Source organism: Prionailurus bengalensis, chromosome B1 (genome assembly GCF_016509475.1).
Source record: "Prionailurus bengalensis isolate Pbe53 chromosome B1, Fcat_Pben_1.1_paternal_pri, whole genome shotgun sequence".
In the NCBI taxonomy this organism is placed as follows: Eukaryota; Metazoa; Chordata; class Mammalia; order Carnivora; family Felidae; genus Prionailurus; species Prionailurus bengalensis.
The window spans coordinates 186,638,951-186,654,932 of NC_057344.1; the positions used below are offsets into that span (position 1 = coordinate 186,638,951).

Below are 15,982 nucleotides of genomic sequence, written 5' to 3' on the forward strand. Positions count from 1 at the left end.
GGTAGGAGTATTCCCTTTTAGGAACCAGGACCCTTAATTATTCAGAATCCAGACTTTCAGGAATGGAAAGTATAAATTCTCAAAATGAATCATTAGAAGTGAAGGAAAGTGGGGATACTCTTTCTCCCAACTTCTGATTTCCAGATCTACGTATTCTACCTATTGGGGAAACAGCACCATATAAAAGTCATTTATTTAGTGGGGTTGTTGTTTGTTTGTTTGTTAGAGAGAGAGAGACAGAGACAGAACACAGAAAGACAGAGAGAGAGGGAGGGAGGGAGAGAGAGAGAGAGAGAGAGAGAGAGAGAGAATCCCAAGCAGGCACCACACTCAGCACTGAGCCAAAATTAAGAGTAGGATGCCCAGGGGCGCCTGGGTGGCTCAGTTAAGCGTCTGACTTTGGCCCAGGTCATGTTCTCATGGGTTCTTGAGTTCAAGCCCCGCATCAGGCTCTGTGCTGACAGCTCAGAGCCTGGAGCCTGCTTCTGATTCTATGTCTCCCTCTCCCTCTGCCCCTCCCCTACTCTCGCACGCTCTCTCTGTCAAAAATAAATAAAATTAAGTTAAATTAAAAAAAAAAGAGTAGGATGCCCAACTGACTGAGCTACCCAGACGCCCCCAAAGTCATTGATTTAGGATGTGCATCGCATTATGGTGGATGGCATGCCATCTACATAAGATGTTGTCTCTGAGCCAGTTATCCCATCATACTCATCACTTCTGGGTATTGCACCATGTGATAGGAACAGCGTACCTCCTGGTTATGTGTCTGTTCCAGCATTTCCTTTAATGTTAAGTAGGTCCCTTTGTCTGACACAATAGTATGTGGAATCTCATAATGGGGGATTAAATATTCCATATGCTCATGGATAATGGTACTGGCTGAGGATCTGTGGATAGAGAAAGCAAACCCATACCTATTCTTGTCAAAATGTGTTTATTCTTCGCAAAATGAATGGCTACCCCTTCCAGGGTATCCAAAGTAGTTAACCTGTTATCAAGCGGTTGCTCGGTCTCTTGGAGAAGTTGTATCATGCTGGGCATTCAGTGCTGGTTTCTGTTATGAAAAGGTTGGACATTCTGTTGTTGCAACAGTTAGATCAGCCTTGTTACGTGGGACCCAGGCTGTTGCATCCACATATAGCCTCCATCCCTGCTACCATGACAATTTCATTCATTTGCCCATCAAGCAAGCAATGGAGTGGCTGATGACAGAGGGCCCGTCTATCACCGGATGATATGTGGTTTATTAGTGCCTCTTCTATGATGGATGTTCTCTGATATGCATTAGCATATGAAATAAAGGTCTTCGCACTCTGTGCCCACTTCAACTGCATGGCTTTACCCTAATCCTCACTGTCTACCATCGTCCCCCCAGTCTTCCAAGCTCTCTGCTTCTAGACCCCGGACCAGATGGTCAAGCTATCCGGCATTGCCCACGAATCCCTGTGTTCTCATTTCTTTGCAGGCAAAGTGGCTGACTGAGTGCGACGACATCTCCTTACCGCTAATCTTTCAGGACCATGCTGAGTGAGGCGGCAGTGCAGCCTCTGTTCATTTCCAGCTTTCACCAACAAACCCAATCGAGCCATTTGTGAATCCGTCTCAGGCTTTTCCCTCTTGCATCACCTGATCATTGAGAGGGGAGATGAGCGGCGGTGTCCCGGTAAATATGTAACAACCAGCTTACTGAAAAAAAGGAAAAAAATATGTGATTTGCAGCATTGGCTCACTTTCGTGGGAGAAATACTTCTACTGTGGTCGGTTTCCAACTATCCACGGGATGTCAGTGGGATGGCAACATTCCTGAAAATTTAACAATGAGCTCGCGCGAGCTGGTGCGAACTGGCTCCAGCATACCATTACAGCTGAGGGAGGGGTGGTGTAGACCGGGGGCGGATGATTGAGCTACATGCCCGCTTCCCGCTCTGGCAGTTTTCTGCTTTCTGGTTTTATTGACGTCCAGTCCTAAAAGTTCCTCTTCCACCTGGGCCCATCCCACTCTATGGTTTGGAGAAAGTCATAGAACCTAGCTCACGAGGGGCAGTTCTAGTGTCATGGTCACTTGATGTTGTATGATAAGGTACCTGCCTCAGTTGGGGCCTGATAGTACTCCCAAAGCTGTTTTGTGAAAGGTGTTCAACTCTCTGTCGTAGTTGATAGGGTTTTGATCCAGAATCCTATGGATCCACATTGTGATTCTCCAATTGTAGTTACGTAAAATCCATGTGACATCTCTTTCCGTCACTGATATCCCTAATGCCATAGGATCTGCTCAGCGGTATGGCCCAGAAGGCTGTTTGCCCTCCAGCCTGGACCCGTGGCAGAGTCCTTTCCAGCTGTGTCACCCAGTGAGTTGGAGCAGTACTTCTGGGAACATATTGCTTCTTAAAAAGATTTTTTTAATGTTTACTTATTTTTGAGAGAGAAAGAGACAAAGCATGAGCTGGGGAGGGGCAGAGACACAGAATCTGACACAGGCTCCAGGCTCTGAGCTATCAGCACACAGCCCAACACGGGGCTTGAACTTGTAAACCACGAGATCATGACCCGAGCTAAAGTCGGGTGCTTAACCGACTGAGCCACCCAGGTGCCCCGGAGTATATTGCTTTTAGAACTTGAAGAGACCAACCTGGCAGGCATTGTGCATGATGGCGAGGAGGGGATGTCCCCGCATAGCGAAGATCACTAGACTCTAAAAAATTACTTATGGGTCAGGCTCCTGAATCTTTCAAGGTTTGCCTCCCTCAAGAGTGCATGTGAATTACCAAGGCCTCCAGACTCCCAGCCACTCATTTATTTGGTCTCGCTAGTATGATGTCACCAATTTCCCAGACCAGTGTGATATTCTGTGGGAGGTCCAGCTGGTTCATGTCTCCTTAGGCTCTGTTATAACAGAGGACGGCAGAGTTAACACAGCATTGGGGCAAGTCTATAAATGGAAACTGTTGCATACTCCAAAGGAATGTGAATTCTGATTCTTGTTTTGATAGGGATAGAAAAAGGGTGGATTTGCCAGATCACTGCCACATGTCACATACCTGAGTCCATGCTAATCTGCTCTGGCAGAGGTAACACACCTGACACAGCAGCTGCCATTGGGGACGCTATTAATCAGGTTTGCGATAGTCAATTGCCATTTTCCAGAATCTGGCTGGATTTTGCAGCGTCCAGACCAGTAAATTAAATGGAGGTATGATGCAGACTCCCACCCATCCATCTTTCAGATCTTTAAGGGAAGCAACAATTTTTACCTTCTTTCTCTCATTTCCTTTTTAATGTGGCAAAATATATACAACATGATGGTTGCCATTTTAACCATTAAGTATATGGTTCGGTGGTATTGTGTTCACATTGTTGTGTGTATACTCATCTCTAGAAAGGTTTCGTGTTTCAATGGAAACTCTGTACTCATTAAACAAGAAATCCCCATTTCTATCTCTCCCCAGCCCCTGACAACCACCATTTTACTTTCTGTCTCTATGAATTTGACCACTCTAGGCACCTCACATGAGTGGAATCATATAATACATGTCCTTTGGAGTGGGGAGGGGCAGGGGGAGAGGGAGAGAGAGAATCTTAAGCAGGCTCTATGCCTAGCACAGAGGGGGCCTGATGCGGGGCTCGACGTGGGGCTCGATCTCACAGCCATGAGATCACGACCTGAGCTGAAATCAAGAGTCATTAACCAACTGAGCTACTCCATTTTACATTCTCAACAGCAGTGCACAAGGTTTCCAATTTCTTCACATCCTTGCCAATGTTTGTTTTATTTGTTATAGTAGCCATCCTAATGGGTGTAAAAGTGGCTTCCCATTGTGTGTTTTTTTTTTCTTTTAACGTTTTATTTATTTATTTTGAGAGAGACAGAGACAGCATGAGTAGGGGAGGGGCAGAGAGAGAGAGGGAGAGAGAGAATCCCAAGCAGGTTCTAGCTGCCAGCACAGAGCCCAACGTGGGCCTTGAATTCACGAAACCACAAGATCATGACCTGAGCTGAAACCAAGAGTCAGACACTTGGTGTCCCTCCCAGGTGACCCTCCCATTGTGGTATGAATTTACATTGCCCTAATGATTAGTGATGTTGAGCATCTTTACATGCACTTATCGGTCATCTGTGTATCTACTTTGGAGAAATGTCTATTAAAATCCTTTCCCCATTTTCAAAAAAATGTTTATTTTTGAGAAAGGGATGGGGAGGGGCAGAGGCTATGAAGTAGATTCCCTGCTAACCGGAATGAGCCCACCTCGGGGCTCAAACTCTCGAACTGTGACATCATGACCCAAGCCGAAGTCGGAAGCTCAACTGACTGAGTCACCCAGATTCTCCTGAATCCTTTATTTATTTTTAAAGTAAGCTCAACGGACTGAGTCACCCAGGTTCTTCTGAATCCTTTACTTATTTTTAAAGTAAGTCGTTTTTCTTGTTTCCCTAGGTTGATTTTGTAACTGTTTTCTATTCCTTATAGTTTTTTCTTTATTTTTTTTCACCTGTTCTTTTGCTTGCCTTCCGTGGCTTAAATTGAGCATTTTATATAATTCTATCATATCTCCTCTCTTTATTTAAAAAATGTTCATTATTTATTATTGAGAGACAGAGTGAGAGTGGGGGAGGGGAAGAGAGAGGGAGGGAGACACAGAATCTGAAGCAGGCTCCAGGCTGTCAGCACAGAGCCCAACGCGGGGCTCAAACCCAGGAACCGTGAGATCATGACCTGGGCTGAAGTCGGACGCTTAGCCTACTGAGCCACCCAGGTGCCCCTATTGTATCTCCTGTCTTAATGTGTCCCTTACACTTAAATTTAGTTGTTGCCATGCACACCCTCTTGGCTCCTGCAGGTACCTGTTAGCTAGGTCTTACAGCCTTTGTGGGACAGGGTCACTTTCCAATATTATCAACCCTAAGATGTCCCTGGAATATCATATGTTGTGACTTCACTTTATTGCCTAGTAGTCAGCAGGGGAAGTGGGGGTATATCCTGAGAGAAGTGCATTATTATCCCGCAGACAGGAGGCCTGTCACTAATTCACAAGCAAGGACCACTGGCTTTTAATAGGGAGGAGTGGGGCATTTGGGCCGTCTCAGCAGGTTGAAGGGAATTTAGAAATTCAACATTGTTCAGGTGTATCAACCTAAGTGCCCCCATCCCATGTGTGACAGTTCCACTCTCCCTACCAAGGCCCTGCCTTTGACAAATCACGTTTGCCTAAGTTGAGAGTTTAATCTTTGCAAGTTTCCACTTGGCTTTCTGTACTGTCAGGTTTAAGTCCTGGGACTGGTCCTCAGTGTTCTCTGCCTTCCCACTGCAGATGAGAACTTCTTTATATGCTCCCAGAAGGTCTTCTGGTGTTCACACTTCACTTTGAATTGCAGATCTACCACTCTAATCATTGATTATCTCTCCAAAGCATCAACTCCATTTAGCAGTAGCCATCACATCCTATATGTTTACAGTTACTATTTCCCTCATATTTTGACAGCAATGCATGTTCTTTCACTATATACCACAGGCTCTTTCCCAGTACACCATGGGCAAAACTTTTAACAATTGCCCTGTTTTCTCGTGGTAGCTATGTTCTACCCATCAACATTGATTCATTGTGGGCCGGTGACCAGTGGCAAACTTCAAAATGCAACCACGGCGTCTGCTTTCTTAGACCGTTCCTGGCACCAAATCTTTTCGAGTGGGTTCCATGAAAAGTAAACTCTGGGGGTGCCTGGGTGGCTCAGTCGGTTAAGCCTCCGACTTCAGCTGGGGTTGTGATCTCACGGTTTGTGGATTCGGGCCCCACGTGAGGCTCTGTGCTGACAGCTCAGAGACTGGGGCCTGCTTCGGATTCTGTGACTCCCTCTCTCTCTCTAAAATAAATAAACATTAAAATTTTTTTAAAAAAAAGTAAACTCTGAAGCAAAGATCAATGTTAAGGAAGTTTATTAAGGAGTACACTTAGGACCAACACCGGTGGAAGGGAAGAGAGGACAGCAGGATCAGACAGTGAAAAAGATGGGCTGTGATGCTTTTGCATAATGCAGGATTTGACTGGCCTTTGTCCCTGGTTCCTGAGAGGTAACTTCTAAACCCTTGGAATTTCCCAAGTGATAGGACTGTTTTTGCCATTTATGGTGGGTCTTTGGACCACACTTGAGTTTGCTAATAAGATGGTTCAGGGTGAGGGCTGGTCATGCCAAAAAGACAAACCCTGCGATTAAAAGGTTGAGGTTTTGAGGGGCGCCTGGGTGGCTCAGTCGGTTACGTGGCTGACTTGGGCTCAGGTCGTGATCTCACCCGTTTGTGGGTTTGAGCCCTGCATCCAGTTCTTTGCTGCCAGCTTGGAGCCTGGAGCCTGCTTCAGATTTTGTGTCTCCCTCTCTCTCTGCCCTTCCCCTCCCCCCCCCCGTCTCTTTTAAAAATAAACATTAAAAAGAATTAAAAAAAAAAAGTTTGAGGCTTTGAGCCTCTTGACATCAGCCCAACCTCCTGACCTTTAGGGAGGAGAAAAGGGGCTGGAGATTGAGTTCAATCATGGGGCTAATGATTCAATCAATTATGGCTACAAAATGAAACCCCAGTAAAAACTCTGGACACTGAAACTTGGTGGAGCTTCCTGGTTTGTGAATACATTCACGTGCTGGGAGTGTGATGTGTCCTAATTCCACAGGCAGAGGGTACAGAAGCTCTGGGTTCAGGACCCTCCCAGACCTCATGCTATTTCTTCATCTGACTGGTCCTAATTTGTATCCTTTATAATAAAATTGTACTCATAATGATAGTGCTTTCCTGAGTTCTGTGAGTCATTGTAGCAAACTAGTGAACCTGAGGGAGTTGTGGGGGAACCTGAATTTGCAGCCAGTTAGTCAGAAGTGCAGGTGGCCTGGGCCCCCCGAACTTGTGGATGGCATCTGGAGCAAGGCCAGTCTTGTTGAGGACTATACACCTAACTGTGGGGTCTGAGCTAACTCTCTGGGTGGTTACCGACCGAACCGTATTGCGGTACAGAAGATGCCATTATAACAACAGCCCCAGGTGACCTCGCAGGGAGCTCTGAGACTCTGGAGCTCACAGTTGTCCCAAGTTAGGAAGAAGGATGAGGCGCATATACTTCCACACTGTATTCAAAATGCCATCGGGGACCTTCCCTTAGCCAATGAGCTTCCTGAAAGGAGCTGACAGCTAAAGGATGTCTTCAGGTAGCCTTCTTGGGAACTGAGGGATGTCATTCACTCTTGGCAGGATTTCCATGGCCAATCATAGTGCCGACTACACTTTGTAACCATTTCTATCCATTAAGTGGTGGAGAGAGGACAGGGTGATTAAAGGCAGTACTGAAGATTCTTGCAAATTAGTAGGCATTTTGCTGCTAAAGAGAATCCAAAGCGGGGGATTTGTGGCAACTGATCCTGGCAATTGCTCAAGGGTGATCATACTGTCTTCGCACTTAAAACTTTGTGATGCCCTCCTGTTGTTCTTGGGAAGGATAAAGTCTCCACGTCCTTAGCAAAACCCCTCAGGCTCTGCATGATGTGGTCCCTTCTTGGATCTGCGGGATCATGTCTTTCTCATCTCGTTGCAGTCGTTTGTTCGGTCTATGGATTGCATCTGACCTTTGAAAGTTTTGGGGCCTTTGCACAGGCTGTTTTCTGTTTGGAATGCTTTCCTCTTTTTGCCTGACCAATTTGTACCCGTTTTTTAGGTCTTTGTTTACATGTCTTTTTCTCAGGTCTCCCCTAACACTCATTCTGGTCAGAACCACTTGTTATATGTGTGCAGAGCACCTGTCCCCTTTAGATGGCCCTTTTGGCGCTTATCAGAGCTTTAACAAATGACAGGTATTTTCAGCTGTTTAATGCCTCTCTTCCTTTGATAAGTGTTACGAAGGCAGGAGCTATGACTGTTTTGTTCTGTCGTCTCCCCAGGACTAAACTCAGTGCCTGACATGGGGGTTTAATAAACACTCATTGAGTGAGTAAGTACATGAAGTAATTAAGATAGACAATAGTGATGCAGTGTAGTGGTTAATAGTGTGGCTCTGGAGTCAGGCTGGGTTCAAATCTTCCAAATCCTAACTTGTCTACCCAGAGCCCTGTAAATGAGTCCTCCCCTCGTACAATGTCGAAAATTCAGTTTATCAGTCCACATTGAGTTTGTCAGATTCGTGGAACTTGTCCTTAATAACCAAACTCTAGGAGAACAATGTGGGGTAAGAATACCTACTTAGCAGCAGCACAGCATAGCACTTAAACACAGTCTGGGAATCCCAGAACTGTGATCTTGCCCACAGTGCTTAACCCTGTCTGTGCATGTTTCCTCATCTGTAAAGGAGTCTAGCTCATAGCACCTAGCTGAAAGTTGTTGTAAGGGCCAGATAGGTTAAAATATACAAGAAACAGGGGCGCCTGGGTGGCTCAGTCGGTTAAGCATCTGACTCTTGGTTTCCATTCAGGTCATGATTTCCCAGTGGTGGGATCGCGCCCTGCATCAGGCTCCACGCTATCAGCCCAGAGCCTGCTTGAGAATTTCTCTCTCCCTTTCTCTGCCCCTCCCCGGCTCGCTCTCTCTCACATAAATAAATGAACTTAAGAAAATATTTATATACGTGAAACAGTGTCTGGTACGCATTAAGTTCTTCATATGCATTTGCTATTTTCATTATTGTTAATTTAGGTTGGAAGACATCTCTGACTGGACATTTGGAGCTGGTTAGTTGCATAAGACGTTCCCTCCGGGTGAATAAATTCATGCCACAGACAAATAATAGATCAAAGGTTTGTCTAGTAGATAAAGAGTTGGCGTAAAGGAAGTATTTCCTGGCATTTCCAGGAAGCTCTAGGGACCTGGTGGGTGGCTCTTCTCTCTTCTAGGGCCAGTTGTATCTAAAAGTCTAAGGTAGGACATCTAGGCACAGGACTCTGCCCCTCCTTCCAAGCAGTGTGAACGTTCTGGCAGATTTTGGCTTTTTGTTCCCCTTATTACAGATTCCAGAAAGGCCACTATCTTTTGGTAGGTATGGCTTTTCTTCGTTCAGATTACAACACAATTGATTAGGTTATCCTTTTCTTTCAGTACAGGCTAGGACCAAGGCAGAAGCATCACTGTCTTGATTTCAGATCCTCCTTCACCAGGTCTCCATGCACATTTAAGACAGGCTGATTCTCTTAGGGTGGATAGAATTCCAACTTTTCCATCGTTGTTTCTCCAAAATTTTAAAGTACTTAATGGTAGCCTTCAAACTGGGAAACACATATGCTCTGGGTGCAGAGACCCACAAAAGTCATTTCACCCCAACAATTTTCTATGGCTTTCGGATAGCTATTATGACCGTATGACTTACCTTCCCCAGGCTCAGTGTTCACATCTATTAACACCTACCTTGCAGTGTCACTGTAAAAATGAGGACAGAAGTAGGGTTAACACTGTGGAATCCCATAATACGCACACAGGGGGTAAAAAAAAGCAAATTACGCCTTTACTGCCAGTTTCCTCTATTCTGGGAAAAAACATACATACAAACAAAATATAGATTGAATACAGGCCGCCCGTGCTAGTTTAAAAAAAAAAAAAAGGGCAAAATGGATCACGGAGAGTTTTGACATTTTCTCACCTCAGTTTCCCTGACATAATTGAAAGGGGTCTGGTCAGTGGCTGGCTGCAAGTTCTTTTAGATTTGGAGTTACAAAATACTGGGTTCCAAATTTGGCTCTGCCCTGTTTTTGCTGTTATAATCTCGATTAGTTTCTTAACCTCTCATGGTGTCAGACTCCCCTAAAGCCAGGATAATGGAGACGGATAAAATTTCCTAAGCAGGACTAGACTGTCTCCTCTCTGAATTTCCCAAATCAGAAGGGCAGGAAGGCCATAGGACATATACCTCTGAGCAGCCGCACCGTTGGCGGACAGAGCTCTCAGGAGGGAGGAAGCCGCCGAGGCGGAAGGAGGGCGGGCCTGGGATTCCCGCCTACGATGCGTGCGCGCGCACCACGCACGCATGCACGCACAGCACGCACAGCACGCTGCGGAAGCGCGCGCGCAGGCCCAGCCCTCGCCGCCGCCGCCATTTTAGCTCCTGGTTCCGGCCGCACGGTGTAGGCTGTTGTAGCGGGAGGGGTGGGGGTCCTCCAGAGTTAAGTAGCTGCCCTCGACTGTACCAATACAGCCGCCAGCTTCTTTTTCTTCTTCCTTCAAATCCGCGCGCTTGCAGAGTCCGAAGATGTCCAAGCGGCACCGGTTGGACCTGGGGGAGGATTACCCCTCCGGCAAGAAGCGTGCGGGGACCGATGGGTAAGCCAGGCCGGGGGCGCGAGGCAGCGGCTCGGGCTTTGTTGGGGTCCTCCGGAGAGCGGGCCAGGGCCGGCCTAGCCACGTCGGCCCTGGAGCCCGACCCTTTGTTTCCCTCTGGGCTTGGCTCACTAGCGGCGGGTCGGGGAAAGCGGCGCCACTCCCGGTGTTCGGCTGGGCAAGGGCGCGGGGAGATGTGTGGTGCGGCCGCCGCCCGGCCCAATCGGGAGGGTGGAGAGGCCTGCGTGGCCACGAGGGCGCCTCCTCCCCGGGCCGAGCCAAGCAAGAGTCACTTCGAGGGGAGCAGCCGGGAGGAACCGCGGACCTCGTGGCCTGGGTTCCCGGGTAAGGCCTGGAGAGGGTGGGGGAGGGCGCGGCGGGAGTCTTCCCTTCCAAGGGCACCAGGTATTTCTCAGGCCGAGCGACCGCGGAGAGGACCTTGCGGGGGGGGGGGGGCGGCTGGGTGCCCCGCAAGGAGAAACGCGGAGGCCAGAAAGTGAGGGAAGCGCGTGGATTCTTGTGTAGGTTGGGATGGGGGTGGCGGGAGTTGAGTGAGGCGTGCGGACGAGTTCTCGGGGGAAGGGAGAGTAGAGGGCCTGCGGGGGAAAGGAAAATGTGGAGTATACCTGATGGGCACGAGGGCTGGGGGTTTGGAGCCACTGCATTTGTAGTTTGGCGGGAGAGCTTGTGTCTCGGTCCATTCAAACACTTCAAAGTAGATACTAGGCAAACTTCCGCTCTCTGCGTACGCTCCCGCCATCTCCTTTATTTCCTGCTTTGGCTAAAACTGGTTGTTGGGCATCCCTGGGATGGGAATTAGAAGGCATTCCCCCCCCCCCCCCCCCCCCAAGAAGTTCTCGTTTTCTGCCCCTCTGCTAGTAGCTTTCGAAACAGGCAGACACCTTTCAAAACGTTTTTAGTATTTATGGCAAAATGTCGCCCGTGGGGAGGTTGTTGGGGAGTTGAAATAGACTCGTGATGTTTCCGATTGCTTTCCCTTCGCGTTTTCTGAAAGCTACAGAGGAATTTAACAGTTGACTTTAGCAATTTCATCAAAATCGTTTCTTGTCCAGTGTGTGTTTTCATTCCTGAAGTTCAGAGATTTATTTGGATAATTCAGGCTACAACACAAAAGTCTGAGTATCCAAATACTTTTCACAGTTTTATCCTTGAGTATGTAGAGAGAGCGTAAAGAATCACTGTGTCAAGCCATCTATATAACTTCTGTGAATTTTTGTCCGCCCAAAGTTCTTCATTTGGATTGGTTTCCAGGTGTCTGTTCAGTGTCTGGAGTATAAGCCAGGGTAGGGTGTACTTTTTGATACCTTCCCGTGTTGAATGTGGAAAGCAGAAGTATGTAACATTTTAATCTTGTGATTTTTTTAGTTTTACAGTGTTAGACATTCGTTTTCTCTATTTTTAGGCTATTTTCTTTTTAGGATCTCTCCTCCCCTGCCCTCAGCAAAACTTTAGCACATTTGGGTTATAGTGTTACAGACTCCTTAGAGCTGGAAGTGACTTTGAAGAGTATAATCAGCTCCACTCAAGGGATGAGAGATGGAGACTCCGTGAAGGTGGCTTGGGCTCTTAGTGTGTAGCTGGATCTGGAACCTTGATCTTTTCATTCTCACTCTTGGCCATTTTCTTGACAGCACAGACCATGGCTGTAGTTAAGTCAATGCAGCCTATCTTAATGACATTTGTAACGGGTTGTAAAGTAGGGAGCACTTGGTTCTTGGTTCCTGTGAAGTAAAAATAAATTGCATCATCTGGCTAAGATGCACCTGATGTCTCTCACACGAGTTCACGTTGAAACAAAATACACTGGGATGCAGTGAATTCATTTATTCATATTTGTGTGTATGTGCACCATTTAAATGCTTTTCTTGAGATGAGTGGTTCCATGGTACATATAGAGCTGCTCCCTTTCTCTTGCAAAACAGCTATGCTCTGTAAAAATGTGGACGTTTTCGGGTCTGCGATGGTGACCCTATGATTCTCTTGGATATCACATGACATCTACCTGTTGGTGAAGGAGAGTTCTTTGGAATAAAGCCCAAGTTCTGAGATATTCTGGAGAGAAGTTTCTGTACACATTTCTGTATCACTTCTCACAGAACTAATTTTCTTTAACAGTGGGTTACAATGTTTGATAGTGCTTGGGTTCCCCCCCCCCCATTGGATAATTTTAAAAGTTAACTTGTGTTGACTGCCGTGCAGTCTTGAAGGGTTTTTTGGTTTTGGTCCTAATAGTTATTAGCAAGTGGTTTTATCTAAGGGAATAATAGGCTTGTCAGTCTTATGAACTCCACTGCTGAAAATGGCTGGCCCATTTCCCCAGAGAAGGAAGGTAATTTGGTGGAAGATTTCATTTAGATTCAAGTTCCCAAACTGTATCTGGCATTATTTAGTCCTGCTGTATTTTATTTGGAAATCAAGTACAAAAGTTGAAGGTTTCTGTTACATAGTGACCTTATTACTGCTTTTTTCATCATCCCACGTTTTCTATAATAATATAAAATTATTACCAAAAAAGGCAGCTGAAGTATGGAGAAAACTTCATGAACATAGGGACATTATCCATTTTGATGTTTGTTTCAGAGATTACTTCCTTAAGAAAACATTTTTTTTTAACGTTTATTTTGTGTGAGATGGCATGAGTGGAGGAGGGTCAGAGAGAGAGGGAGACAGAGAATCCCAAGCAGGCTCTGCACTGTCAGTGCAGAGCCGGATGCGGGGCGTGAACTCACGAATTGTGAGACGATGACCAGAGCCGAAGTCAAGAGTCCGATGCTTAACCGACTGAGCCACCCAGGCACCCCAGAAATTACTAACTAATTGTGGACAAGTGAAACAAATAAAACATGGGTAGAATACATAACTGTGCTCCCCAAAGGATTCTGGGTGCTTTGTATGTATAACCACATTTTCACTGCAGTCCTTTGATGAAAGTGAGGTTTTAAGTCACTTGCCCCAGGGAACCGAAGAAATGTCTGTACTTAAAGATACAAAGGAAAGGCAGAAACTTCTCTGAAATCTTCATCCTCCTGTTTAACCCCTTGATGAGCATTGTATTTAGTCTTTGCATGGTTATTCACAAATAGAAGTTGTAATATTTATTACCAGTGGGATGTTTCAATATTGGTTGTTTTTATTTACTAAGAAATGTGTCAAACAATAGACTAGATATACATTATCCTTTTCACTGGCTCTGTAATATTCTATTTGTAAAGGGGTATCATGACTTGTCTGCCCTGTTTCCTGTTTGTTGGTGTTTAGGTAGTTTCCCAGTCTTTATTATTTTACAAGTGAAAAGATTATTGATATGTATACATACATGTTTGTGCACTTCTATCCTTAGGAGAACTTCCAGAAGTGAGATTGCCAGATAAAAAAGCTTGCTTATTTAAAATATTCTGATTTTAATAATCCGTTGACATCTTATATGCAGTTCTTGTTATTTCATGTGGAATTTTCACATGGTATTGTAAATTAAAAAAAACTTTAATGATAAGCATATTTATTGGGCATTTACTGTGTTCAGGCACAATTTTAAGCACACTGCGTATATTAACTTATTTAATTTTTGCAATACTGCACAAGACATATGAGTAACCACATTTTACAAAGAAGTAACTGTGGTCATACTGTTAGCTTAAGTGCTGAGCCAGGGCAGTGGCTCAGACATTTAAGAAACAAGTGCTTCACGACTGTGTCATACTGTGTCTACCTGCCAGTACCGTGGCTGTGTGATCAGTAAGCACTGTTTTTTACTCAGGTTTTTAAACATTACTCTTATCTCCATGAGTAAATCTTTGTGACAACAAAACTCCTGTATAATAAAAGTGCTTGTTTAAAAAAAGAAGACATGCATGTACTTGGTAGTCTACACATTATTTATGAAGCAGTGGGTTTGAGAGTCCTCCCTAGCTGACTTAATTTTTATCCTCCCTCCGCCATTGAAAGTAGGTAGTTTGAATCATAGGCAGCATTTCAAGATGATTGAATTTACCCTCTGCATCCTTCTTGTTGCTTTCTTTCTTTTTTAAATTACGTATAAACACACACACACACACGTGTGTGTGTGTGTATTTAATTTGAGAGAGACAGAGAGCACGGTAGGGGAGGAGCAGAGAGAAGGAGAGACAGAATCCCAAACAGGCTCTGTCTGCTCTGTCAGCACAGAGCCTGATGCGGGGCTTGAACTCACAAACCTTGAGATCAGGACCTGAGCTGATATCAAGAGTTGGACGCTTAACCGACTGAGCGGCCCAGGCGCCCCTCTTTTTAAAATTTTTTAATGTTTGTTTATTTGTGAGAGAGGGACTGAGCACGAGTGGGAGAGGGGGAGACACAGAATCTGAAGCAGGCTGCAGGCTGTGAGCTGTCAGCACAGAGCCCAATGCGGGGCTCGAACCCATGCAGTGCGAGATCACTACCTGAGCCCAAGTTGGCCACCCAACCGACAGCCATCCAGGTGTCCCACTTCCTGTTGCTTTCTTATTTTATTACTATTTTATTAATACTTCTCATTTTGCAGGTTAGTAAATTGAGGCTTATACCTTGCCAGTGGTGTCTTTACTTCCATTTCTTAGCAGTTAAATCTTGTGTCCTTAGAATGTATTTTATGCTTCCTATGCTATATTTATTTTTGGTAATGAAGTTTCTGATGAAATAGGCCCTCGAAAAACATTTTTGTATCGCTGTTAACAAGGTGATATGATTTACTTTGTCAATCACTTTCCATCCCCTGTATTTTATAACTCTTGAAAGATTAGGTCCATATGTTAAATGCCTGGTACTGTGCTGGGAGTATGGTGGAGTTCGTTAAACTTCTATTTTTGTCCTGTGTCTCTTGTTGGTCAGGTAATGGTCTTGTGTCGCACCCTGCCCCCCACCTCTAGAGTACTAGAAACATGAATCCTTTGCATTTAGACCAGATTGTTCTTTAAAGGTTCTTTTATGTTCTGTGACCTTTTTTTTTTTTTTAAATTTTTTTTTTCAACGTTTTATTTATTTTTGGGACAGAGAGAGACAGAGCATGAACGGGGGAGGGGCAGAGAGAGAGGGACACACAGAATTGGAAACAGGCTCCAGGCTCTGAGCCATCAGCCCAGAGCCCGACGCGGGGCTCGAACTCCTGGACCGCGAGATCGTGACCTGGCTGAAGTCAGACGCTTAACCGACTGCGCCACCCAGGCGCCCCTGTTCTGTGACCTTTTAAGATACCTGGTCTTTGAACCATTCATGGCTACGGTGCTTCTCATTTTGCTGGGCATATTACTGTGTCAAAGTTACAAACTTTCCCATTTACATTCGGGGCAATATGCTTATTTAATTAATGAGCACCTGAGACCAGAGGCAGAATGCGGAAAGCAAAGAAAGGATGGTTGATGGCATATTTCAAAGATAGGGTAGGGAGCTGAGTTCTGAGACTTAATTTTGTATGTTTACTAGGTTATCCTTGGGGTTCTTTTTCCCTTTGATTTTCTTTTTCTTTGTGCCAAATGGGATGAAAGGCTTCAATCCTAGCTTGTTACCTCCTGTGATTCTGGAGGTGAACACTGGGATGGGAGAAGGGAGAATCGCTTTTCATATATATGTTTTATATGTATATGAAAAGTGTAAGTGGGTATATGAAAGTATACATACATATGAAATGTGTGTATGTATGTTTGCACATAATAAAACTTTTCTGTCTATGTAAA

General features: G+C 45.3%; 1 protein-coding gene and 1 long non-coding RNA gene across 2 annotated transcripts in view; one reads left to right on the forward strand and one right to left on the reverse strand.

Moving 5' to 3' along the window:
• Positions 1–920: 920 nt before the first annotated feature.
• LOC122478996 lies at positions 921–9,954 on the reverse strand. The gene is made up of 3 exons (XR_006296209.1): positions 9,601–9,954; positions 1,506–1,689; positions 921–1,057 (listed from the first exon to the last, which is right to left on the reverse strand). It is a non-coding gene; the product is annotated as an uncharacterized LOC122478996 (long non-coding RNA).
• Positions 9,955–9,999: 45 nt separating this feature from the next.
• DHX15 (DEAH-box helicase 15) overlaps positions 10,000–15,982 on the forward strand; it is a 62,803-nt gene continuing 56,820 nt past the window's right edge. The window contains exon 1 of the mRNA XM_043572868.1: positions 10,000–10,277. Coding sequence (XP_043428803.1) covers positions 10,207–10,277 — 71 coding nt within the window. The 5' untranslated portion in view covers positions 10,000–10,206. The remainder of the gene's footprint in view (positions 10,278–15,982) is intronic.